The 25,474-nt window shown below is 38.6% G+C and overlaps 1 protein-coding gene across 1 annotated transcript in view; it reads left to right on the top strand.

Moving 5' to 3' along the window:
• Positions 1-20,523, top strand: part of myh15 (myosin heavy chain 15) — a 39,030-nt gene extending 18,507 nt beyond the window's left edge. Inside the window, exons 23-43 of the mRNA XM_002932286.5 lie at positions 1,242-1,378; positions 1,532-1,787; positions 2,372-2,614; positions 2,741-2,917; positions 3,640-3,785; positions 4,827-4,917; positions 5,536-5,925; positions 7,517-7,643; positions 7,987-8,105; positions 9,595-9,791; positions 11,260-11,609; positions 11,974-12,098; positions 13,341-13,456; positions 14,482-14,674; positions 15,545-15,748; positions 16,161-16,286; positions 17,079-17,249; positions 17,904-18,008; positions 18,218-18,313; positions 18,655-18,789; positions 20,410-20,523. Coding sequence (XP_002932332.2) covers positions 1,242-1,378; positions 1,532-1,787; positions 2,372-2,614; positions 2,741-2,917; positions 3,640-3,785; positions 4,827-4,917; positions 5,536-5,925; positions 7,517-7,643; positions 7,987-8,105; positions 9,595-9,791; positions 11,260-11,609; positions 11,974-12,098; positions 13,341-13,456; positions 14,482-14,674; positions 15,545-15,748; positions 16,161-16,286; positions 17,079-17,249; positions 17,904-18,008; positions 18,218-18,313; positions 18,655-18,789; positions 20,410-20,427 — 3,522 coding nt within the window. The 3' untranslated portion in view covers positions 20,428-20,523. The remainder of the gene's footprint in view (positions 1-1,241; positions 1,379-1,531; positions 1,788-2,371; positions 2,615-2,740; positions 2,918-3,639; positions 3,786-4,826; positions 4,918-5,535; positions 5,926-7,516; positions 7,644-7,986; positions 8,106-9,594; positions 9,792-11,259; positions 11,610-11,973; positions 12,099-13,340; positions 13,457-14,481; positions 14,675-15,544; positions 15,749-16,160; positions 16,287-17,078; positions 17,250-17,903; positions 18,009-18,217; positions 18,314-18,654; positions 18,790-20,409) is intronic.
• Positions 20,524-25,474: the final 4,951 nt, after the last annotated feature.

Raw genomic sequence — 25,474 nt, 5'->3', positions numbered from 1 at the left:
GGGGTTAGGTCCAACCTGTAGTCAACTTTCACATGCAGTAGCCACATTTTCAAATGTAACTATGGAATATATGTGTCCTCCACCTGAACACAGTTTTTTTTTTTAAATTGCAATTCTAAGCAACTTTAAAATATACATTCATTAAGCTTTTTAATTGGTTTTAAACCGAAATGGATTTTCTATTGAAATCAGTATTTGTCTCTCTGTTAACATTTTCTGCATGCCTGGCTCTGACTCTTGAACTATGTTGAAAGCCAGCTCATTAAAAGACTTAGAGGACTTTTGTAACACTGTTTTAGAAATCAGACCCAGAGAACAGAGAGGGATAAATAAATATTGCCTTCAATAGCAAATAGCTTTAAAGGAGAACTTACCCCACCCCTCCCCCCCACAGACATAAGCCACCATCCACTGCCCGCCATTAGCCCAGTCCATGCTCCCTTCTGTAAAGTCTGTTACATGGAAAAGAATCCCTGTTTCTAAACCTAACATATAGATGCAAAGTGGCGAAGTGGGATTTATGGGTGCCATCTTCTGTACCTTCAGATCCTCTTCTTTCATTCTGTTGACATACAGAGATTTCTGGTGAATGTGCATTTGGAGTTAGTCCGGGATTAGCTCCAACTATGCATGCACCAGAATGCTCAGTCTGTCAACAAAGTGATAGGAGAGAATCCAAAGATACAGAAGATAGCATCTATGAACACCCCTGCACTACTCTGCATCTATATGTCAGGTTTGCAAACAGGGACATTTTTCATCTAAAAGACTCTGTGGGTAGGGAGCATGGAGGGCAGTGGATGGGGCTAATGTCTATGGGGTGTTTAGTTTCTTTAAACCATTTGTAATGCATACATCTTGGAAAGTTGTTTAGATTTACATTTTCTTTCATTATACCAAAAAAAAATCAATATTTGATAGGAGACCCCTTTAAATGTATGTATGAAATATTTTTGATACATCCACTGTCTATCTCTTTGTATTTTAGAACATGAAAAATAGGGAACAGATTTATCAAAATGTGAGCTTAGAGCTCACCACAGACAAAATTCACCCACTTTGTATTCACTACTATGGGATTTGTAGAAGTGTATTTATCAAATATTGAACTTCCATTTTCACACTTAAATAGAAAGTGGGTGAATTTTTAGGCGGTGAGTTCTAATCTCACATTTTTATAAATCTGCTTCTAAAAATTTAACTGGTGGCATAAAATGTAATAATAATTTAATATGTTCTAGGTGTTTTTCAAAGCCGGTCTCCTAGGTAATCTTGAAGAAATGAGAGACGAAAGACTGTCTAAGATTCTTACACTGATCCAAGCAAGAGCCAGGGGCAAACTTATGCGAATTGAATTTCAGAAAATTTTGGAAAGAAGGTAGAAAATTCAAGACTTTGTGTTAAAAAAAACTTTAACTGATTTTATATTTTTAAATATACTTTGAAAATATAAGAATCACTGTACGCAGGTTATTCCTTTCTTATAAGGGTCGTAAGATCTTTCATATTTAGAAAGCTGTTTTCTTGTCAGGGATGCATTGCTGGTTATCCAATGGAATATTCGTGCATTTATGACTGTCAAGAACTGGCCATGGATGAAGCTCTTCTTCAAGATCAAACCATTGTTGAAGTCTGCAGAAACTGAAAAAGAAATGGCAAACATGAAAGAAGAGTTCCTAAAGTTGAAAGAAGCTTTGGAAAAATCTGAAGCTAGAAGAAAAGAACTTGAAGAAAAGCAAGTAACATTGGTGCAGGAAAAAAATGATCTAACTCTTCAGCTGCAAGCTGTGAGTAAAAAATAAGCCTATTACAATGTGCAATAAAGAAATTCTACATGCTGTCCATCTTTAGTTTCTCAAGCAGGAGAGTCAAACCAGTTTCACAGTGGACTCTCTAGGGTCAAAAGAGAACCTGACATCCCAGGCACCCTTACACAACTATTAGGTATACAGAAAGTGTTACATGTCCTATAAATTATCCTAGGCTGGTAATCTTTAGCAGCATAATACTGTATGTTACAAGTTGAAAAGTAGCTGAGTAATATGGATCATTCAATGTCTCTTTGGAAGGCAACTTTGAAAGCCCACTGGTTTGTCAACTAGTTGGTTGGTCTGACCAGATAAATATCCCAGTCTTACCATGCCTCCAACTAGCACATTAAGAAGGTCATGGAGAGGTACAGTACCTTATCTACATCCTGCTTCTCCTGATATCCCAGATTGAAACAGAGGAGCAGAGTATTTTTCCAATGTAAGGCCATGTCAGAGTCTTACATAGGTAAATTTACATATTGGTGCACAACATGAAATATAACGCTGCTAAAAAAATTAACTCACAATAAGAAAATATTATTCAAAGTGTTTAATTTCAGGAGCAAGATATGTTTGCTGATGCAGAAGAAAGGTGTGACCTACTAATTAAATCTAAGATTCAAATGGAATCTAAAATTAAGGACCTCACCGAACGCATAGAGGATGAGGAAGAAATGAACTCAGAGCTAACTTCTAAAAAAAGAAAATTGGAGGATGAGTGCTCAGAACTTAAGAAAGATATTGATGACCTTGAAATAACTCTGGCTAAAGCAGAAAAAGAAAAACATGCCACTGAAAATAAGGTATGTATTTGTATAACCACACACACAAAAAGATTTTAATGTTTTTGTTTATAGTTTGTCTTTGGATTGGGGTTTGTGAGGTCAAAATGCAACAGCCACTCTTCCAACATTATTTCTTTTTGGTAGGTAAAAAACTTAACGGAGGAAATGGCATCTCTGGATGATACCATCAATAAGCTGACAAAGGAGAAGAAAGCATTGCAGGAAGCACACCAGCAGACTCTGGATGACCTTCAGGCCGAAGAAGACAAAGTTAACTCACTAACTAAAATAAAAACAAAACTGGAACAGCAAGTAGATGATGTAAGAAACAGTTTCTATGTATACAACTTATGCAAAATTCCCACTAGTCATGCTTGTAAAGGCAAAATATCCCATTAAAAAGTTACATTTATTATGGCGAAATGCCACGCTGGTAAATAATACATCTGTAGCCTTTTGGATGTAGTGATACATAGAGATATGTTGATGCACATGGTTCATCATTGGGAGCATATCCTACTCAGTGAAATGAATGTATCCTGTAGTGGTTATAAGATTAAAGTAGAAGAAGAGCCTAACATCTGAACAGATTTATAACATTACATCAGTCATTCATGACTTTTGGTTCACTCCCAGAGCCAAATGTTTGTATGCAAATCACTGGATACAAGAGTGGTTAGCCTATAGATGCAACCTGCTTAGCAAGCCCTGGAGCTACTGCAGGTCCAGGGTTACAGTAGATCCAGGGATCCCCAGCATAAATAGTTGCACAGCATTCATCAGAAAAGGTAAGAACACATCAGCAACTATGCTGAAGTGCTGTGTGAATTTAGACACGTACTAAAATGAATTGTGTCAATATTTGCTCTCATTGCGTTCATTTTTGTACGGTCCCCTAATGATTCACCTAAAGATAATTAGGTAGTTAATGCATAAAATACATTTTGTTTGTTAACAGATACAATTTGATCTATAATTTTTATGCATATTGCATGCATATTGTTTGAAATCGATTTATTTTTGTGTGTTTTTTTATTTATCAGCTTGAGGGATCTTTGGAACAAGAAAAGAAGGTGAGGATGGATCTGGAAAGGGCCAAGCGAAAATTAGAAGGAGACCTAAAGCTGACACAGGAAAGCCTTATGGATGCTGAAAATGATAAACAGCAGATGGAAGAAAAATTAAAGAAGTAAGAGCAAGCATATACTTGTTTCTAGTTAATATGAATAGGGTGCAGACTTAGAGCATTTGGAATTTTTGACTAGACTGTCTTCTGAGGGAAAATTCAGAACAGTAAATATATTGCAGTTGGAAATGTGAAAACGGTTATGGAAAGAAAAATGAGGCACAGCAGAAACACAGTGGAGGGAACATGAAGCAAGGTCCGAATGAAGATTTAGGGAGAATTTCATTGTCAAAATAGTAGAATAGAATGTCTGTAAGGGGTATGTTGCAGTTACCTATTTGAGTAATATACTATAGTGGTGAATACGTGTTTTGACTATTTCTAAGGAAATGTAACAACAAATTCTTTCACTGTTGGACAGATGAAAGAAGCAGGATCTGGCAAACTTTTAGGTGTTTGTTGTAAAAGGGATAATGCATAATGAACCACTGGAATCTAAATGACTATGTCAGTTACTCTGGAAACATGGTAAAGAGTGAGAAAAGCAGGGAACCAAAAAGGCAAGAGAACAAGTCTTCATAATATCTCTATAATACCCGCTGCAGAGCCCTTCTATTCCCCTGCAGAACAGAATTACTGGGACACCATAAATGACCCCATTTGCTGTAGAGTAGCACAGCAGTGGGGTTGGTGGACATCAACTTGAACCACTTCAGGTCCTCTTCTCCGTGCTGCTAACACTGGGCATGCACAGTTGAAGCCAGGTTCAAATTGGCTTCATATGCTCCTGCCAGGAGATCACAGAGAAGAAGACCTGAATCATTGCAAGATGGAGCCCATTAACCTCACTTCATTACTCTTCTTTTTAAAACTAGGTGGAGCAAACAGGGTAGTTTGAGTGGCCCGGGGGGGGGGGTGGGTTATGGAGATCTTGAGGAAGCCAAGCTTTTAACCTATAGCCTACTATAAGGGGTTTAAGTATTTCAACTTTGTATTTATTGTTCCATCTAAAATATTAATTTATTGTGGTCCTATATGTTGCATTTTTATATGTTGCATTTCTCTACATTCTCCTTCATTTTACATTTTTGTATGAACAAATAGAAAAGAATTTGAAATCAGTCAGATGTCTTCAAAAATTGAAGACGAGCAAGCCATTGTGATGCAGCTCCAGAAGAAAATCAAGGAGTTACAGGTAATTCAAAATATTCTCATGTCTTTTGGGCAGATTTAGCATTATTTGTTATTGTTCATAAAGTAATGTTACTCCTTCATCAGAAAATATTGAAATTCTCTCAAGCTATATTCTGCATTGAAGCTTTTCAGAATCAATAATTCTACTTTCTTATAGTGAACTGTGTTACCGTTACAATGCTTATTTATTTTCATGACGCTGAGCATGAAACACCTCACAGAAAAGAAAGCAGTTTGACTGTTCAGTTTGTCAAGTAAATTCGGGAGAGTTTTTGTAACCTTGTCTAGGATTTTGAATCACAATATTTGAATATTTTTTAAAGGAAGCTGCTAAAAAAGATGTGTTTTGGGCTGATTTGTTGAAAATGTCTGTTCCACTTCCTGCTGCCTCCTTTCCCAGGCTGTGAAGGGGAGCTGGCAGCACTTAGAAAGTAACCTTGTGCTTTTATATTTTAAATAACTGTGCAAGACTATATTATACTATAATATATTATTATACTACAAAGCATTCCATAGACTGCCAAGCAGTTATATAATATGGTAAAATCACAGTTTGCCATATTACATATATATACTGTTACCAAATTTAGCATGTTGTCATCTTGGTATATGCTTTTAGGCTCGAATAGAAGAATTAGAAGAGGAGTTGGAAGCTGAAAGAGCTGCCCGAGCAAAGGTGGAGAAACAAAGATCCGATCTAGCTAGAGAGTTAGAAGAACTGAGTGAAAGGCTTGAAGAAGCAGGAGGAGCTTCTGCTGCTCAGATTGAAATGAACAAGAAACGGGAGACTGAGTACCTTAAGATGCGAAGGGATCTAGAAGAGGCAACTCTACACCATGAGGCCACAGCCGCCTCTCTCAGAAAGAAACATGCAGACACAGTTGCTGAACTTGGGGAGCAAATTGACAATTTGCAGAGAGTTAAGCAGAAACTTGAAAAGGAAAAAAGTGAACTTAAACTGGAAGCAGATGATCTATCATCAAGCATGGAACAGCTGGTCAAAGCAAAGGTAAGCAGACATCAGCAACATGAGAGATCAGCATTCTAGTGTTTGATATCAAATGTTTATACTGTAATGAAATGCAAGTAGAGGTGGATGGAGATGTAGGTGTATTTCATCTTTATATGTGTTACTGGGGAGTACTGAATCAGTTTTCCTTTATACTGCACTCCATTTTGCTCTTTGCCCAGTATTGTGTATTGAACTAATTTGGATGTGTGTATGCTGGTTAAATCTTCTGGACTCATCCAGGGAGGGATTAAAGAGTGCCTGCCTTTTGTTTATCAGACAGATCAGAAACGTCTGCATTCATAAATAACTAAGTGCTATTTAATGGAGCAGCAACACTGTAGGATTTTTCTACTTTTTTAAAGAGTGGTCTGCTCCTCACTTTTGGGGAATATACTACTTTTAAGATACATAAGATATTAAGGATTGGGTTCAGTTAAGCACACTTCGGGCCTGATTCACTAAAGGGTGATAAAAATTATCGCACGCTTTTTCGCGTTAAAAAACGCAGAATAACTTGCGCGCGATTCACCATAGTATTATCGCGTGCGAAAAATCGCCATTTTCGCATGGGGTATTTCTCGCACTAGTTTTACCGTTTCGCGTTAATTTCCGCGCTGAAAAGAATACGATCGCATGATTCACTATAACTTTTGCACGCTAAATATCGCATTCGGCTATACGAAAATTAACACCTACTACAGGCAGGCGAAAAATTATACAAAAGTACAGTAAATGATTTTTTGCAATAAAATATGGACTTACAGTGTTATTTATTCAAGTCTGTGTTTCCCCCAGAGTGACGCAGCCGCCAGTTTGCAGCAAAATGTTCATTTTTAATACAGTAATTTTCCGCAAGTATTGGCGTGTATGGCTAACATGGAGTGCGTTCATTTGCGCAACTATTTCTATTTGGCTACAAGTGATGAAATGTTTCGCCAGGCATGGATTCGCAGCGAATTTTTGGACGTGCGTTGAATTTTTTCGCGGCGGATTTTTTCATGCGTTTCACAAAACAATCCGCCAATGGCAAAACGCATGAAAAAATTCGCCACGCAAAAATTCACCGCACATCCAGAAATTGATACAAGTGTCAAAAAATAATAGTCACGGGCAACAATTTTTTTGCCCGCACAACATTTTTGCCGTTTCGGGGATCTTTCGAAAGATTTGCTAATTTTTCACTAAAGAAACCAGAACACATTTGCTCATCACTAGTGGCTACTATTTATAAGCATCTACTATTTATATGTGGCTAATATTTATATACACCATTTATATGCTTCGACAATTTTTATACACTATTTCTATGCTACCATTCATATTCGGCGATTATTCGCGTAATTTAGCGCATGTACAGGCAAATACCGCATTGAAATAGTCTTTCGCGAGTTAAATAACGCTTGCAATATCGCGCGTAAAAAAGCGCGAGTATGCTTATAGTGAATCGTGCGAAAAATCGCCAAAATTAAGCGGCAGTAAAAATTTTAGCGCACAATAAGAATAGCGCACGTTTTATCGCCCTTTAGTGAATCAGGTCCTTCTTCTTTTAAAATGTCTGTAAGCCAGTATTATTCCATCTTTATTTTAGGGAATATCAGAAAAACTCTGCCGCACATATGAAGATCAGCTGAATGAAACAAAAGCAAAACTAGATGAGATGACACGTCAAGTGAACGAGCTCACCACGCAGAAAGGGAGACTTCAGACAGAGAATGGTGAGCAGCCCATCATGTTGTTATTTACTATATTAACCATATTGTGGACATAACCATAAGTGTTAGCAACTAAAAACATTTTTTATTATATAATTTTCAAAATTGTTTATCTTTCTAACTTATCTGTTTCTAGCGCAGAACGTAAATTTCTCCAAGGGCGTTTGAGTTGGGCAACTTCTATAGCGTATTATTTCCTGGGTATTTAATATTTGTCACACAAAACAAGAATTCTGTAACATTATCAAGAGTGCAGTGATAGAATAATTTTAACTTATGGGGAAAAAAACAATCTTTCATTGATATATTATTGACTGGCAGTATTTTGTTTGGATGCTTGTTATAGGGGAATTTGGAAGACTTCTTGAAGAAAAGGAGTCTTTAATCAGTCAGCTGTCTCGGGGAAAATCTTCATTCACTCAACAAATTGAAGACCTGAGGAAGCAACTTGAAGAGGAAACAAAAGTAATATACTGTATATTTAAGTACAGCTGTCTGTGAATATGGCCACATCTGCTACTGCCCTCCAAAATATTTAGAGTAAAAAATAGAAATATTGAAAAGCAACAGTAGTATGCATAATGATAGGTTACATAACATCTTTAAAGGACAAGTCAAAACAAAATATACATTTTTTTAATGGTTTTTGAGGTATTGGTATATATAATTGCTTTTAAAACCAGTGCTTGTCTGTCCCTTTCTATTCTCTGCCCTGGTGGCTCAGACTGTTGAAACACAAGGGAGCAGAGTGACAGACCTGACTTGCTGGAGGAGACTGACCTTTGCAACATTGTTTAAAAAGTAATAACCAGGAGTTCAGCAAATGCTGCTTTCAATAGCAATTACATTTACAAATAACTTTAAAAGCACTACACATTTTTAAATATTTAATTTTGGAAAGTTACTTAGAATTATGGTTTCTTTTATTATGCAATAATGTCCTTTAAGTTAATGGGGTATGCCTGTGCAAGCTTTGCACTCTGGGAGTGATTTTGGCTCATACTTTACAAATTTGCTACAGGTTGTTCAGGTTAGTCAGATGATGCTTGTGCACCTCAGTTTTCACAACTGGATTGAGGTCAGGGGGATAATTTACAAACAAAGTAGTAAACTGCACAAGTGAAGTTGCTAATAGAAACCAAATAGCAATTCATTTTCAGTAGTCTACTAAGTCTCAAAATAAAAGCAGAGGCCTGATTGCTTGCTACTTATAAGTGCACTTGTTTATTTTAGCTCCTATGTTTGCAAATGTGCCCTCAGAGCTTCAACTGGGCCATTTTAGGACCTGCTTTGTTCTTTGTGTTACTATGTTGCGTTGGCCTTGTGTTTGTAATTGCCCTGCTGAAAGATAACTTTCTCCCAAGTTTTTTTTCTAACAATTTAAAAGGTTCTCTTAGTATTTTTTCTGTGTTTTGCACCTTCCATTCTGCCATTTTAACAAGTTACCCAGTTGCTGTTGATGGAAAACAATCCCTCTGCATGATGTTACTACTAACAGCAGAAATGGCAGGGTTAGATTTGTACGAAAAACACTTGTTTAAAATTTGTCCAAAATGCTTGTGTTCAAACCGCTAATATGACCACAAAAGTTTTCCAGCATTGTAGCAGGACCACTTTCATGCCATTTAGCAAGCTCTACATGCTTTCACATGGTGAAAGGTTCATGTTGTGGGGCTGCTTTAATAGCAGGGATTGACCATATACGTTGTGTGACAACCGCCATCTGCTGTCGATTTACCCACCACATTTTTATTTCTTTATAGGGATGTTGGGCAATAAATCATTTTTTCTCTCCATACTGTTCACAATGCTAGCTACTGTTTCTTTTTTAATATCTTCACTTTTACCTTTTATTTACTAGCTACATCCTACATTTTGACAGTGATATTTGTTACATAAATTCTTCTAGTTGTCCAATAAAAAGAAGATTCAACTGTTAAATATTTTTCCCTAGGCTAAAAATGCACTGGCTCATGCATTGCAATCTGCCAGGCATGACTGTGATCTCCTTAGGGAACAGTTCGATGAAGAACAAGAAGCTAAAGCAGAGCTACAGCGCAGTCTTTCCAAAGGCAATGCTGAAGTGGCAACATGGAGAAATAAATATGAGACAGATGCTATTCAGAGGACAGAAGAATTAGAAGAAGCAAAGTAAATTTGTTACCTATGCTTGCAGTATTCCACCTTCTTATATTTAGTGTGATTTTACTTGTTTTCATAAGTCCTTTGAAAGTTGATATGCAGTAGTCCTTTAAGGACATGTAAACCCTAAATTTTCCTATCATGTATATAAGTTGGGCACATCTCCCCACTCAAACCACACCATTTGTATTGCACATATACCTCCATTCTCCAGCATCATCACATTTTCCTAAAACAAATAGCAGCTTACACTCGCCATTCTCCCTCTGACACATAATCAGTGAAGTTCAAATCCAGAAACAGCACATGTGTCCTGTAAAGTTCATGCAATGAAGAATGCAGGCTTACACAGGCAGAACTTACTTTGATAAAAAGTCCAGCTTGAATTGTGCCCTGTAACGGTTAAGCTGAGCTGAAGACAGAAGGGTAGGAGAAAAAATATCTTTCTCCAGCAGAGTGCACAGCTAGGGTAGAGTTACTATGAAAACCAGCATTGCCATCTCTTTATTGGCTGCTTGACCGAAGGGTGTGTTTGGTAACCTAAGCTGTGAAGAACTGGGCATGCTCAGTTAGCCAAGAGCCAAAGTCATTTTCTAAGGGAAGAGGCTGAGGGGTTTATAGGAGGAGAAGGAATCCTAAGTGATTCAGGGGATGCTGCAGCCTTACAATTAACCTTTGAACAACCGGAGTGGCAGGTATTTAAAGATTTCAGAGAGGCTGTTTACTGGTTACATTTTTTGTGGGGGGTTTACAACATATCAAAGTAGTTTGCCATTTTCTCTAGGAAGGTTGTTAGTGAAGGCAGGTATGATAACTTTCCTAAAACAACTATATTGTTGTTTCCCAACTGATATATATATTCATCTATAGTATGTTAGCTATTCCATATTTAGTCTTTTTGTACTGTAGAACTACACATCCTAGTTTTGCACTCAGAGTTGGTAAATTTGTTGTTTTTAAGAATGACATAGAGAAGAAATTATTAAAAGCTATTAGTTAAAGCTTTAGTGAGGCATGGATTTCTTTGCAGAAAGAATGCAGAATGCCTTTTGCAATATCCAGCTTTTCAGACCTTTTTCTTAGGTTTGTGCAATTATTGACAATCTGTCAACCAAGAATAAAGTACTGTTGGCAAAAAGATTTCATTAGAAAGACAAAACTCAGTATGTGTCCTTAAAAAATCTATGGCCGTAAAATGTATATGGTATTATAAAAATAGACAATAACAGGTACACATTTGCTCAATATAATACATGTGATTTTACACAGTCTATTGTGTCATTAAAATGGTGATATGTGATGTTTTTGAATACTGTTTATAATTATGGCCATAAGTGAAGTGCTCATGAGATTCAAAGATGATGTTTAATTACTAATCTCTTTTTAGAATGACAACCTGAAATGGCACAATTATATTTGTACCACTATATATATATATATATATATATATAACAATTTTGTGCTTATGCTTTCCTAGGAAAAAGCTTGCTGCACGCCTTCAGGAAGCAGAAGAAGCTGTTGAGGCAGCTAATGCAAAATGTGCTTCTCTAGAAAAGACAAAGCATCGCTTGCAGAATGAATTGGAGGATATGATGATTGACTTAGAACGATCCAATGCTGCAGCTGCAGCAATGGACAAAAAACAGCGCAACTTTGACAAACTTATTGCTGACTGGAAGCAAAAGTATGAAGAGACACAGGCAGAGCTTGAAACCTCCCAGAAGGATGCCCGTGGCCTTAGTACTGAACTGTTTAAACTGAAAAATGCCTATGAGGAAGTCTTGGATAACTTGGAGACAGTAAAGAGAGAAAACAAAAATCTGCAAGGTAAGATTTAATTCCAGTAGTATGCCAAGACTACCCTCAGCACACGCAATGATACAAAAGAGGATTAGCTTCATAATGGAAAACATGCTTTCAAAAATAACTCTAGAGCTAATTGAATGGCTACTGCATTGTGCCAAGACACTAGGCTTCCATAGAATATCTGACCATGTCAATTTAAAATATTATTGGAAGGCGTAGTTTGGGAAACACTGCACTAAGTTAGGTCAATGTGAATATGTATTAAAAGTTTACAGGCATTACTGCATATGGTTTAAGAATTGTCTGATATGTTATAGATTTGCATTATGGCATCCAGCATTTAAAGGAGGAGATAAATATTAACCTTATACCTGTTGCTTTTCAGAGGAGATTTCTGACTTGACTGACCAGATAAGTGAGGGAAATAAAAGCCTCCATGAAATTGAAAAAGTGAAAAAGCAAGTTGAGCAAGAGAAATCTGAGGTTCAGGTAGCACTGGAGGAAGCAGAGGTGAGCCCGCAATGCATGCATGGGATCTATCATTCATAAACCTGGATTAAGATACAAAATTTATCAAGAGCTCTTGATAAAGCTCCCATTTATGGAGCGAAACGCGCGTCGGGCAGCTCGCAGGGGGAAAATATAGGGTGTTGAAGGGTTGGGAGGCTGTGGGGATTTTTTTAAATGCGGGGGTGATCTGTTCATTGGCAAGGGATGTGGGGACAAGGAGATTCGGCACTATATTCTTCTAAATAGCAGACAATACAAGTGATTGCACGCGTTCCTCTATGGCTTAATTAGTTTAAACTATTTGCGCTGTTACTCGTCTGAGACGAGCAGGACACCTCAGTGCAGCTTTATCTACATTATTAGTTAGATTAATTGCGCCGTGACTCGTCTGAGACGAGCAAAACATTTTTTATTTTTATCTCTCCCGCACTGTGCTTTTCACTGTAGCAGGAACGGGCTTTACTGAGGCACTGGGAGAAACTTGATACATTTGTTACGAAGCCTCTGGGTACAATTGCAACACACGCCGTGTGGGTGAAAAAGCCTTAGGCAAAGAGATACTTTAGTTGCTAACCAAAAAGGATACATTTGTAACATTCGCTCGTCATACAGATGACAAGCTTGAGTTTTACTACTGCAGCACTTTGAATGTGAAACAAATTGACCCTTTTCTCTCCGCTGACTTTCCCCTATCACCTCCAGGAACCATAAGGTTCAGATTTCACCCTCTGTGTTTTTTAACTAATTTTAACCTCAAGGGAAGAACCCATTAGTATTTTTAGTAGTTTATTATTAAAAGTTAAGTTTTATTTCATTCTTTGGTACTGATTCACCTGGTATAAGGGGGAGGGAATGGTGCACCTAACTGGAGTCTTTTGAGATCACCTTTATGGTGCTCTCTTTTTCTGTGTATATTTTGGTCTGTTACTCCTGATGCACATTCTCCTTCCATCCTCACTTGATTTGAGATCCCTTTATGGGGGAATATAATTAGACTTGAGATATATCCAAGTGGAAGGTGCAACCGTATTCTCTTTATTATTTTAGATATTTATAATACACTGATAATATGCTTTGTTGAAATGAATGAAAGGACATTACTTAAGAGTAAAGAGACTGGGGTGCAGGTCACATTCCTAAATGATAGCAATAAAAGGGCTGATCAAAAAAGCCCTAAAAAAGTTAAGACATAAAAAGTAGGGAATGTAGTGTTGTTAGACTTATAATTTCTGTTCATTGAAGGGTGCTTTGGAGCATGAAGAAAGCAAAACCCTTCGCTTCCAGCTAGAACTGTCTCAGATAAAGGCAGAATTTGAGAGAAAGCTTTCAGAAAAAGATGAAGAAACCGAAAATATCAGGTATGGATAACTGTGTTATGTAATTGAATTTTGTTATTCAATGCCTCAAAGCTGATGGCAGGGATGATATTTCAGCTGCCGAAAAAGTGCCCAGGGTCGTCCCTGTTATATCTCAGCAATGCTGACAGTTAAATATTCATCATTTTTATTTCTCATACACAGACAGACTGACTTTCCAGTCTTCTTTTACTACCTCCCAAAGCAACAACATTCTGACATGCTTCAAAATCAAGTAACTTTATAAAACATGACACAACTTGTTCAAATATATAACATTCCCACTGCCTTCCATTTACTTGAATGTGCAATGCCTAATGCCTAGTAACATAAAGTGAAACTTGATACATTATGGCTTTTCATAAATTATGGTACAAATACAGGATTTAAGTAATTAAGTGGAGTATTTTGGTGTCCATGGAACTTAGGTCTAGATCTACACAGTAAACACGTTTGATTCAATTTGCTCTAGAGAGCCAAGAGCAAAAACCAAAGAGGCTTCTTATATACACTGGAAGATCATCGGATGTCCATTAAAACTCGATTTTATTCATCCATTAAAAACATCCACACCTGGCGCGTTTCAAGCACATGCACACTTACTTCTAGGGAGCCAAGTAGAAAGTAATAGGTGCAAGCAAATACTTTTTTTTGCATTACCAGTACAATGTGCAAGGCACAGCGCTGTGCTTAGTGATTACAGGCACAGGTCTTTGTGAAAATGTCCTATGGCAGGAATTTAGTACGGGTATGTATTGTGCCCACAGCGCTGTGCCTTGCACATTGTACTGGTTCAAGGCACAGCCTTTACTGAAATCCCCCCCCCCCCCCCCCCAAAAAAAGCACTTTTCAAATGAGCCCTAAGGGATGTAATTTTGTGCCCCCTCAGTGCTCTAGCATTTTAAGTAGGTTATTTCATAAATGACCCCTTGTGGTACCATTACTTTCCAGATATACCCTCCCTAGCCTGCAAATCTGCAGGGCTTCAGGTGGAATATACAAACACTTGTGTTTTCACCCACACTTAGGAGAAACCTACAACGTATTATTGAGTCTCTTCAGTCAAATTTGGAATCTGAGGCTAAAAGTAGAAATGAGGCTGTTCGCCTCAAGAAAAAGATGGAAGGAGACCTGAATGAAATGGAAATCCAACTAAGTCATTCTATCCGGCAAGCTACAGAAGCTACTAAAGCAATGCGAAATCTTCAGGCACAATATAAGGTATTTGTTGTACTATTTATTGTGATCTAAATGGTTTATTTACAGTAGATTTCCTCAGCATAAATATACTTTTTTTTTTTTTATTAAATGGCAAGAAAAGATGTGAAAAAGATGTGAAAAAGATGTATGAGAAAATCCACTTTAGCTCAGTGTACTAAACTGTCTAAGAAATAGCTATGGGATTATTGCAATGGTTCTGCCAACACCTAGTCAAACAGCAGTAAAAATATATGAGAAAAGCTACTTTTAGATACACTGTAACACATTTAAGGTCTCTAAGGAATCACTTTCTAATGCTATGGACAGACTTCTACTTTAGAATCTACAGGATATATAATATCACATGAACAGTTAAGTCAAAAGCAGTCTACAAGCATGTACAGTCTTCCATTTTACCAGCTATGTATCACTCCAGTGGTCAGTTCACATCATCTCAGTAGAGGTATAGGATCTGTTATATGGAAACCCATTATCCAGAAAGCTCCAAATTACAGAAAGACCATCTCCCATAGACTCCATTTTAATCAAATGTATAACATTTTTAAAAATGATTTCCTTTTTCTCTCTAATAATAAAACAGCACCTTGTACTTGATCCCAGCTAAAATATAATTAATCCTTACTGAAGGCAAAATAATCCTATTTGGTTTGTTTAATGTTTAAATGATTTTTAAGGTATGGTGATCCAAATTATGTAAAGATCTGTTATCCGTAAAAAACAGATATACTGCAAATTTTTATCATGTTAAAAATATGTGCTTTGTCAGTACTAACTCTGCCAACAGAGAATATTTTAAAAGGTATGACAAGTAAACTCAACTTTAAACTAACCTTTTATAAACAATAAAGGGAAGGTTTTTTTTGTTAATAGGATCTACAAGTACAATATGATGATTATATACACTTGTCAGAGGACCTGAAGGAACAGGCTGCTGTCATTGAGAGAAGAAATACTCTTCTTCAGTCAGAACTTGATGAACTGAGGGCAGCACTAGACCAGACAGAACGTGCCCGGAAGCTGTCAGAACAGGAACTTTTGGAATCTACAGAAAGAGTCAATCTGCTCCATTCTCAGGTATGTTGATTTTGGAATATTATATACAGAGGTAGATGACTATTACCAGTTATTACCAGTAATAACAACATCTAACCATGCTAGATAGTTTGATCTCCTGCTGTATCTCCTGGGAGTTATTTTGTACATTAACATCTCATAGCAACAAAAATACTTTTTTTTTTCTGTGGTACACATCCCCAGTACTACAGATTTAACTATTTATTGTCCAATACCTATTACATGCCACCCCACAATGGACTAATTTACTCATTTACTTTGGCAAGCCCATCCATCTAAATCCCTGTGTTAATGGGCTCACCATACCCAAATGTTTCACCGCATTTATGCAAACATTACCTTCTTTCTTTAGATTGTCTTTACAAATAACTTAATGTGACCATTAAAAGGACACCATATTCTCTTGGTACAGAACACAAGTCTGATCAACCAGAAAAAGAAGCTAGAGACTGATATTAGCCACATGCAAAATGAAGTGGAAGAGTCCATTCAGGAATGCAGAAATGCTGAAGACAAAGCTAAGAAAGCAATCACTGATGTAACTATACAGTTTTAAGACATTACTATTTTGTTTATTCTGTGTTCTGTACCTCCACACCAACGCAATGTAAGGTGTTAAAATGAGATCATACAAGTGTCCTTTGCCAATATCCCAGTTGTGGCTATTTTGGGTCTCTGTACTTAACATCTGCCTTAATGCCAGAGGAAAATGAGGCAGCAACCCTGATGCCGCCCCCTCTCTCCCATTCCGCACTTACAGTTTTAGCACCGAAGAGGGTCCAGAGAGGGCAGCATCCCTGTGCTAGTAGAGCCAATTTTTTTTAAAAAAAAGAAAATTTGGGTTTTGGCTCTGTTTGAACCAGTTTTTGTGCTTCATATTTGGAGTTGCGTGCTGATGGTAAGTATACACTTACAGCCACTATCTATGAAGACATTTTAAACAAGGATTCTACTTAAATTAGATGGTGCTTATCTAATGAATATGCAAGACAGTATCCATATGTATTGAAATATCATAGCCTCATAATCCCCTTTTCAGTACCCAGACTGGATCTCTAATCATGCTGAGCCATAAAAGGAGTCATCGCCAAATCACCATTGATTTTGCATTTAGTTACTTTTAATTTTCTATTGTCCATGGTTTTCCATAAAAAAGTAAAAAGACAGATACTCTTCCTCCAGGGGAACTTTATTACATGGTACCACATGGCAACACGGTATCATGGTACCACATAAAATAGAGTACGTTGTAAGGTCAGCCCTGGACAAATAATTCTGAAAACTGTAAATCTCCATGTTTAATAATATGTCTATCATGCCATTATTTTAGGCTGCTATGATGGCAGAGGAGCTGAAGAAAGAGCAGGATACCAGCGCCCACCTAGAGAGAATGAAAAAGAATATGGAGCAGACAATTAAGGACCTTCAAAAAAGACTGGATGAAGCAGAGCAGATTGCTATGAAAGGAGGCAAAAAGCAAATACAAAAGCTAGAATCCAGGGTATGACCAATCTGTTTCATTACGTATTTACTGTAAGTTCATTAGGGTGTATATATAGCCATTACTTAAATGTAAAAAAGACTTGCAGTATGATGACACCACACATACCACTGTCTGACAAAAAATAGTGACATCCTTCGAAAAAAGTTATATTAATGGGAGATTATGTGACTTGTCCAGGATAACAAGGAGTGGCTACAGGTAATCAAACTAAAGTATTTAGCATGAGATGCCACATCAGAGGCATAAGCTAGGCCACCTATTATAATAATATTAAAATTAAATTACTGTAACAGCTATTTAAAAAGCAATACCTTTACATAAATTTTGCATTTAAAAATCCAACTGTACTTTTTAAATATCGTATATTATCATATAAATGTGTTTCAGTAAAAGCTATCCTTTCTTTTCATTACCGAAGGTCTGAAAGCAGAGATACATCTGATATTAAGCTAAGGCCACTGTGTGCTACATGCAGTAGATTATTGCTCTTGCGGGCATTCTTGTGATCTGGGCTACTTTATAATTTACCCATTTTCATTCTGGATTTTGTGGCATAATGCATGAATGAAGACATGACATGGAAGAAGAAATCAAATTATATAAAAAGATATTCATTAATATGAACATACTACAACCATTTTTTTGCAATAGGTACGTGAACTGGAAAATGAACTAGAATCAGAGCAGCGCCGGAACTCCGAGTCGCTGAAAGGCTTTCGCAAGTTTGAAAGACGAATCAAAGAACTCACTTACCAGGTGCTTTTTTATTCATTTGCCTTTTAAATCATTTTATGTGGTTTTTTTTTTTTTTTTTAGAAAAATCAGTATCTATATAGTGAAGGCATATATAGCCATTAAAGAAAATGTGCATATACTATACAGAAAGCCAATATATCATCATTATAATTTATTTATATAGTAGTGTTTTGTAATAATGTAGCACAATTGTGGACTATTTTTAACAGGGGGAGGAAGACAAGAAAAATCTTATTCGGATGCAAGATCTGATTGATAAGTTGCAGCTGAAAGTGAAGAGCTACAAGCATCAAGCTGAAGAAGCAGTGAGTGCCACACCAAATATAGTATCTCTAAGGACACTGACAAGAGGAGATTAGTCGTCTGCAATAAATCTCCTCTGCTGGCGACAAATCTCCTTCAAATAGTTTAGTCCACTGGCTAAAATACAAATCGCCAGAGGGAAAACATAGGCGGTGTGACTACTTTGCGAAGCCTGCAGTTGCCTCTTGAGGAAACCTTTATAGGATAAACAGAAAAACAGTGGCTAAATCAAACAACTAATGGATTCAGCTGTGTCAGTTTGGTTTGGTTGTTGTTAAATGTTATTTCTTCAGCTGAGAAATATTTGTGAAAGTTATAAATATTTATGTAATTGCTTCCACAGTCTGAACAATCCAATCAGTATTTGTCAAAGTACAAAAAACTGCAGCATGAGCTGGATGATGCTCAGGAGCGAGCAGACATTGCTGAATCTCAAGTGAACAAGCTAAGGAGCAAAACAAGGGACGTGGCTGGAAAGGTAAAGTACTACATGATATACTGTGCAGGGTGGCATAATAATATCTGCTTTACAAAAAGTTCTAAATATAGTTTTATGTCATAAAAAGGCCGTAGTGTAGGGGATGTAGATTTCCGGTCTATGTTTTGTGTTTGTTTATGTGATAATGAGTAACAAGAGCCAACCACTGTCACAGAGAGGGTAAAACCCACCAAATCAAAATATATACAAACCATAACAACAATAATTTATTAAGGGAAACATGCCGATATATTGCATATACATTTTAAAGACAAGAGATCCTCAGCACACACTTATATCAATATATTAATATTAATAAATTAAGAAATGTTATGCATAAAGCTACACAAATATGGCTTTCCCTTTAAATTAAATTATTTGTCCATACATTGTATTATATTATGCCTGACTGTAGTGCTGGGCGGTATACCGGTAAAAACCGATCACCGGTTTTTTTTTTGAAACCGATATGAATTTTCTACATACCCCCATACCGGTGTGCTGAATACTTCCGGGTGCGCACGTGACGTCAGCGCGCACGTGACGTCAGCGCGCACGTGACGTCGCGCGCACGTGACGTCAGCGCGCACACTCTACAAAAGCGCCATCACTAGGACGCATTCAGAGTCGGATACCAATGTGAGCTGTCGGGGGGTTCCTGGCCAGTAATTATATTTTATGTGAAGGGGATGGGTGGGGGTGGGTGGGTTATACTTATGTGAAGGGGATGGGGTTGTGTTTGGGGGGGGTGGGGTGGGGGGTTATATTTATGTGAAGGGGATGGGGGGTGTTTGGGGTGGGGGTGGGTGGGTTATACTTATGTGAAGGGGATGGGGTTGTGTTTGGGGGGGGGTGGGGTGTTATATTTATGTGAAGGGGATGGGGGGTGTTTGGGGTGGGGTGGGGGGTGTGTGTGCGGATGGGGGGGTGTTTGGGGTGGGGGGGTGCGTGGGGGTGGGGGGGGTGCGTGCGGATGGGGGGTGGGGGGGGTGCGTGCGGATGGGGGGGTGTTTGGGGTGGGGGGGTGCGTGCGGATGGGGGGGTGGGGGGGCTGCGTGCGGATGGGGGGGTGTTTGGGGTGGCGGGGGGGTGCGGGTGGCGGGTGTTTGGGGTGGTCACCTAATCATGCATGGGGGAAAAAAAATACCGTCAAATACCGTGATACCGATATAATTTTGAAAAATACCATGATATAAATTTTTGGTCATACCGCCCAGCACTACCTGACTGCATCATCCCTGCTCTGGCCAGTCCTACACTCACTCGATTCATTGAAAATTCTAGTATTTCTTTAGCAGTTCTTGTTATTGTCTATAAGAAAGTTTCTGATCCCATTCTCATTTTATCCCATCGTAATAATTTGAAACTATTAAGATGCAAGCACAACCTTTCCCCTCGCATATAAATGACCCGTGTTAGCATCCTCTGAGGATTTTAACTGCAAAAGGAGCTTGAAGCATTTTACAGTGGGTAAATGCAATGTTTGTAGTGACTATCTCACACACTTCAGTGGACAAAATCTTCTATTTCTGAAGTAGAAATATACCACCAAAGCAGCACAATTCTAAATTCACAAATAAACCCTTTATTGTGATAATAGCTTTTCATCTGTTTGTACAGGTCCGTGAGGAGGAATAAACAGTGAAGTCCAAAGATGCATCTGAAAGCTTCTATACACTGTGCTGGTTCATGCTACATGGAAATAAAAAAAATAAATATTAATGAAGATAATCTGATTTTGCATTGCATTTTATTTGATATACATTATTCAGCTTTTATTTTTTTACTGAATGACCTTTATTTATATGTAAAACTTGGTGGGGCTCATTTATCAAAACTGGGCAGCATAGCAACTGATCTGTAGTTAGTAGTTTTTAGCCAGCTGCAGGTAGAACAATGCAGGCAAATATATGATTGGTTGCAAGGCAGAGTTAGTGCCCAAGTACAAACCGAATTCCAAAAAAGTTGGGACACTAAACAAATTGTGAATAAAAACTGAACGCAATGATGTGGAGGTGCCAACTTCTAATATTTTATTCAGAATAGAACATAAATCACGGAACAAAAGTTTAAACTGAGAAAATGTAACATTTTAAGGGAAAAATATGTTGATTCAGAATTTCATGGTGTCAACAAATCCAAAAAAGTTGGGACAAGTAGCAATAAGAGGCTGGAAAAAGTAAATTTGAGCATAACGAAGAGCTGGAAGACCAAATAACACTAATTAGGTCAATTGGCAACATGATTGGGTATAAAAAGAGCTTCTCATGGTGGCAGTGTCTCTCAGAAGCCAAGATGGGTAGAGGATCACCAATTCCCACAATGTTGCGCAGAAAGATAGTGGAGCAATATCAGAAAGGTGTTACCCAGCGAAAAATTGCTAAGATTTTGCATCTATCATCATCAACTGTGCATAACATCATCCGAAGATTCAGAGAATCTGGAACAATCTCTGTGCGTAAGGGTCAAGGCCGTAAAACCATACTGGATGCCCATGATCTCCGGGCCCTTAAACGACACTGCACCACAAACAGGAATACTACTGTAAAGGAAATCACAGAATGGGCTCAGGAATACTTCCAGAAACCATTGTCAGTGAACACAATCCACCGTGCCATCCGCCGTTGCCAGCTGAAACTCTACAGTGCAAAGAAGAAGCCATTTCTAAGCAAGATCCACAAGCTCAGGCATTTTCACTGGGCCAGGGATCATTTAAAATTGAGTGTGGCAAAATGGAAGACTGTGGCCTTGTGGTTCTGTGGTCAGACGAGTCACGATTCGAAGTTCTTTTTGGAAATCTGGGACGCCATGTCATCCGGACCAAAGAGGACAAGGACAACCCAAGTTGTTATCAACGCTCAGTTCAGAAGCCTGCATCTCTGCTGGTATGGGGTTGCATGAGTGCATGTGGCATGGGCAGCTTGCATGTCTGGAAAGGCAGCATCAATGCAGAAAAATATATTCAGGTTCTAGAACAACATATGCTCCCATCCAGACGTCATCTCTTTCAGGGAAGACCCTGCATTTTTCAACAAGATAATGCCAGACCACATTCTACATCAATCACAACATCATGGCTGCGTAGGAGAAGGATCCGGGTACTGAAATGGCCAGTCTGCAGTCCAGATCTTTCACCTATAGAGAACATTTGGCGCATCATAAAGAGGGCCAAAAGAAGAAGGCCCAAGACGATTGAACAGTTAGAGGCCTGTATTAGACAAGAATGGGAGAGCATTCCTATTCCTAAACTTGAGAAACTGGTCTCCTCAGTCCCCAGACGTCTGTTGAGTGTTGTAAGAAGAAGGGGAGATGCCACACAGTGGTGAAAATGGCCTTGTCCCAACTTTTTTGGGATTTGTTGACACCATGAAATTCTGAATCAACATATTTTTCCCTTAAAATGATACATTTTCTCAGTTTAAACTTTTGTTCCATGATTTATGTTCTATTCTGAATAAAATATTAGAAGTTGGCACCTCCACATCATTGCAGTTTTTTTTGCATCATCAGTTTTTATTCACAATTTGTTTAGTGTCCCAACTTTTTTGGAATCCGGGTTGTACAAAATGTACTGTGTTTGTAAATTAGTTGCACCAGTGGCTGACTGGATGAAATATGCTCGGGTGCAGGCACATGTAGCTGATATCCACTGAAAATACAAAGTCTCGCGTTTTTTTTGGCGAATATGAGCTACATGTGCCTGCACCCGAGCATATTCCTTTCATTCGGGTGCAGGCACTAGGTAGGCTGAATTGACAATAGCAGGGCATATTCTCGCAAGTGTTTTTTGGCTTGCCAAATATTTGTAACTTGTCCACACACCTTGATGGCCAAATTGCAGTTAGTCAGGGAAAGAATGTCATGCGCATTACCTGGCAGAGTAATGACCTGATGTATATGTTTTAAGTAATTGGTTGGCACTTGGCTGGCCACTCTGATGTTATCACAAAATAGCTGATCAACTATAACAGAAAACCAAGTTGGAATATAGTTACCATATAGTTTTCTTCATAATTAGCTCACAGGCTATCTATCAGATGATCAGTGCAATATGCCTATCTGCATGTGTGCCCAGACTGTATGATTACAAAATGCGCTGATGATTATGCAGCTTTGGAATTATGCACATCCCTTATAATGTGCTACTGGACATTGTATGGGAAACTAGCCATCATTTATGAGGCTGCCAACTATGACTTAAACTATAAGGGACTACTATAAAGCATATGACCAAAAATAAAAAAAAATAACTTTTACCTACTGTTATACACTCTGTAGGGGGTCATCTGATCCTACTTTTCACATGGGACAGTAAAATATTGGTGTTGAGTGTATGTCATAAACAGTAGCACAGAATGTATGAAATAAAGAAGAGGGTCCAGTTATTTTTCTCTGGTCCGCCACACAAAAATCATCACCAACTCTCCTCATGGCCGCAGCGCCCCTGCCTAGACCTGGTCTGGATGTGTCTGCTTTAGGTCACTCCAGACTATGACCCTCAGCTCTGTGATGATGTTAAAGCAGCGCGTCAGGTGCCAAATTTAACAGATATTAAAGCCTTCAATACAAATACAATTTAGCAGCACCACTCCTTAAAGAGACTTATTAGTGTGATAGCAGGTGTCTCTACAGAGCGCTTAGAGGCAACAGGACTTGATCAGTACAATTACTATGCCTGTGACAACAGTTTAGAGGCATTTGAGCACTTGTTAAAGAGACTTATTTGTACGATTGCAAGTGACTTAATATAGTGCTTAGAGCCAGCAGAATTTGGTCAGTACTATCACTAGGCCTGTGACAACAACAGTTTAGAGTCATTTGAGCACTTGTGACGACAAGAGTTGAGAACATTTTGATTTGGTCCTTTTATTAGTGAATACAGGCAGTATAGTTCCTTATAGCAGTTTTCCAGTTAATATCATTTGACATCCCGTACACATATACAATTTCTGTTCTTAATATACAGACAAACTTGTTTTGAATCATATTGTGCAATATTAAAAGAGTGGTACATACATTACATATTAGTAACTATTGTAATATAATTGGCAGATCCTTGAGGATCAATCTTCCCATGTACTAGGAAGCTGCTGCTTCTCAAGGCTGTCAAGGTGGCTTGTCACTACCTTGCCCTGGGAGTGTGGCAGCCGAGGAGGAAGTAACTGTGTGGAGTTTCCCCTTTAGCGTGGTCCAGTTACAGGGACACATTGTCCACCACCTACTGATGGAGGGCAGGGATGGCCTTCCTGGCAAAATAATAGTGGCTGGGGTTCCGCCAGTTAGGGGCAGCACAAAGTCATCAACTGGCTAAAGTGCAGCAATTGCACTGCCAGAAGCTTTACCAGGCAGACATTGAGCCTCTGCACTTGGGGTGGCTGTGGGAGAGAGATGCTTTACAGGCAATTAACTGGAGGGAATCCTGGCAGGAACAGGGCCACACAGGAGATGACAGTGAGTCATCTACCACTGCCAATGCTTGCTGTGATTGCATTGGTTGCCTAGTGGAGGCAAAAAAATCTGGCAAAGCCCTGCGTATGCCAGGCGACCCAATGCCAAAGCCTGCTGCTGTTGCTGTGAATTAAACTAAACCCCCCCTCTAAAAATATATCTAAATCAGCAAAAAAAAAAAAAAAATTCAGCAGCAGCATGCACCCACAAGGGATGCGCACACAGACAGACAAACATAGCTCTAACAAGGATTCTTGGGTCTCACGGTGAGCAGGCAAGCAGAAGAGGGAAAGCAATAAACTGAAATCCACAACTTGCTGATCCCATTGGTTGATGTGGAAGGGAAGGATAAAATGACTCGTGTCTTTTCCACTCTCGAAACTAAACACGTAGTGAATTTTTGGTGTGGTTTCGCAAAACTTTCCACCCACGGGAAACTGTGGAAATTTGCAGCAAAACTGTATGGCAAAAGATGAAGCAAGTGAGAATAAAATTGAGAATTGCCCAGTTGCTGTTTATCTTCAGACAGAATTTCTTTCCCTACAACAGGATAGAATACATGCTGCTGCCCTCATAAGGACACCTCCAAACAGTTCCTGTGCAGCACTATATGCCTTAGGCTTGCCACCTTTGGCCTTGACAAAAAATAAAAACACACACACAAGGAGGTGAGTAGACTGATGACATTGGGTGCAAAGAAGTGACAGTGGGGGTGGATTGGTGATCTATTGGGAATGGGTCATGCCATGTGGAGGCAAGATGTAGGGGGGGTGTGGGGCTGTGACATTGGAGGCAGGTATTGGCTGGATTTTTATTTGGGTTTCCCAATGCTTAAACCTGAACATCCCTGAGAACAAACACAATTGGTGAAAAGTAGACAGGCTGCAACCATATGTATGTGTAACCCCTACTTTGCTGGAAAGCACTTTTAAACACCAGGCTATGGTTAGAGCATGGGGCACATTAGGACTCTCTTTCAAAGGAGTGGGCCTTCGCTAAATGGAAGGTAACTTTCACGATGTTGTTGTACTACAACTCCCACTGGTACTGTGTAGTGTGTTAAGTAATAGGACGCCAGGAGCTCTTGCAGATGAACTAGACAACTCTTTAAAGTCCAAAACAGATGATATTAGCACAGGGTTCAGTAAATACAGCAGTTAAGGTAGAATGGTACAGTGGGTGATAATAGTTGTAAAGCAGAGAGACAGCGCAGCACCACAATGGAGATTACATATGA

The sequence above is a fragment of the Xenopus tropicalis genome, chromosome 2, assembly GCF_000004195.4.
Source record: "Xenopus tropicalis strain Nigerian chromosome 2, UCB_Xtro_10.0, whole genome shotgun sequence".
NCBI classification, from domain to species: Eukaryota; Metazoa; Chordata; class Amphibia; order Anura; family Pipidae; genus Xenopus; species Xenopus tropicalis.
Note: the sequence above shows the minus strand (reverse complement) of the source record. Positions and strands in the feature narration are given on the sequence as shown.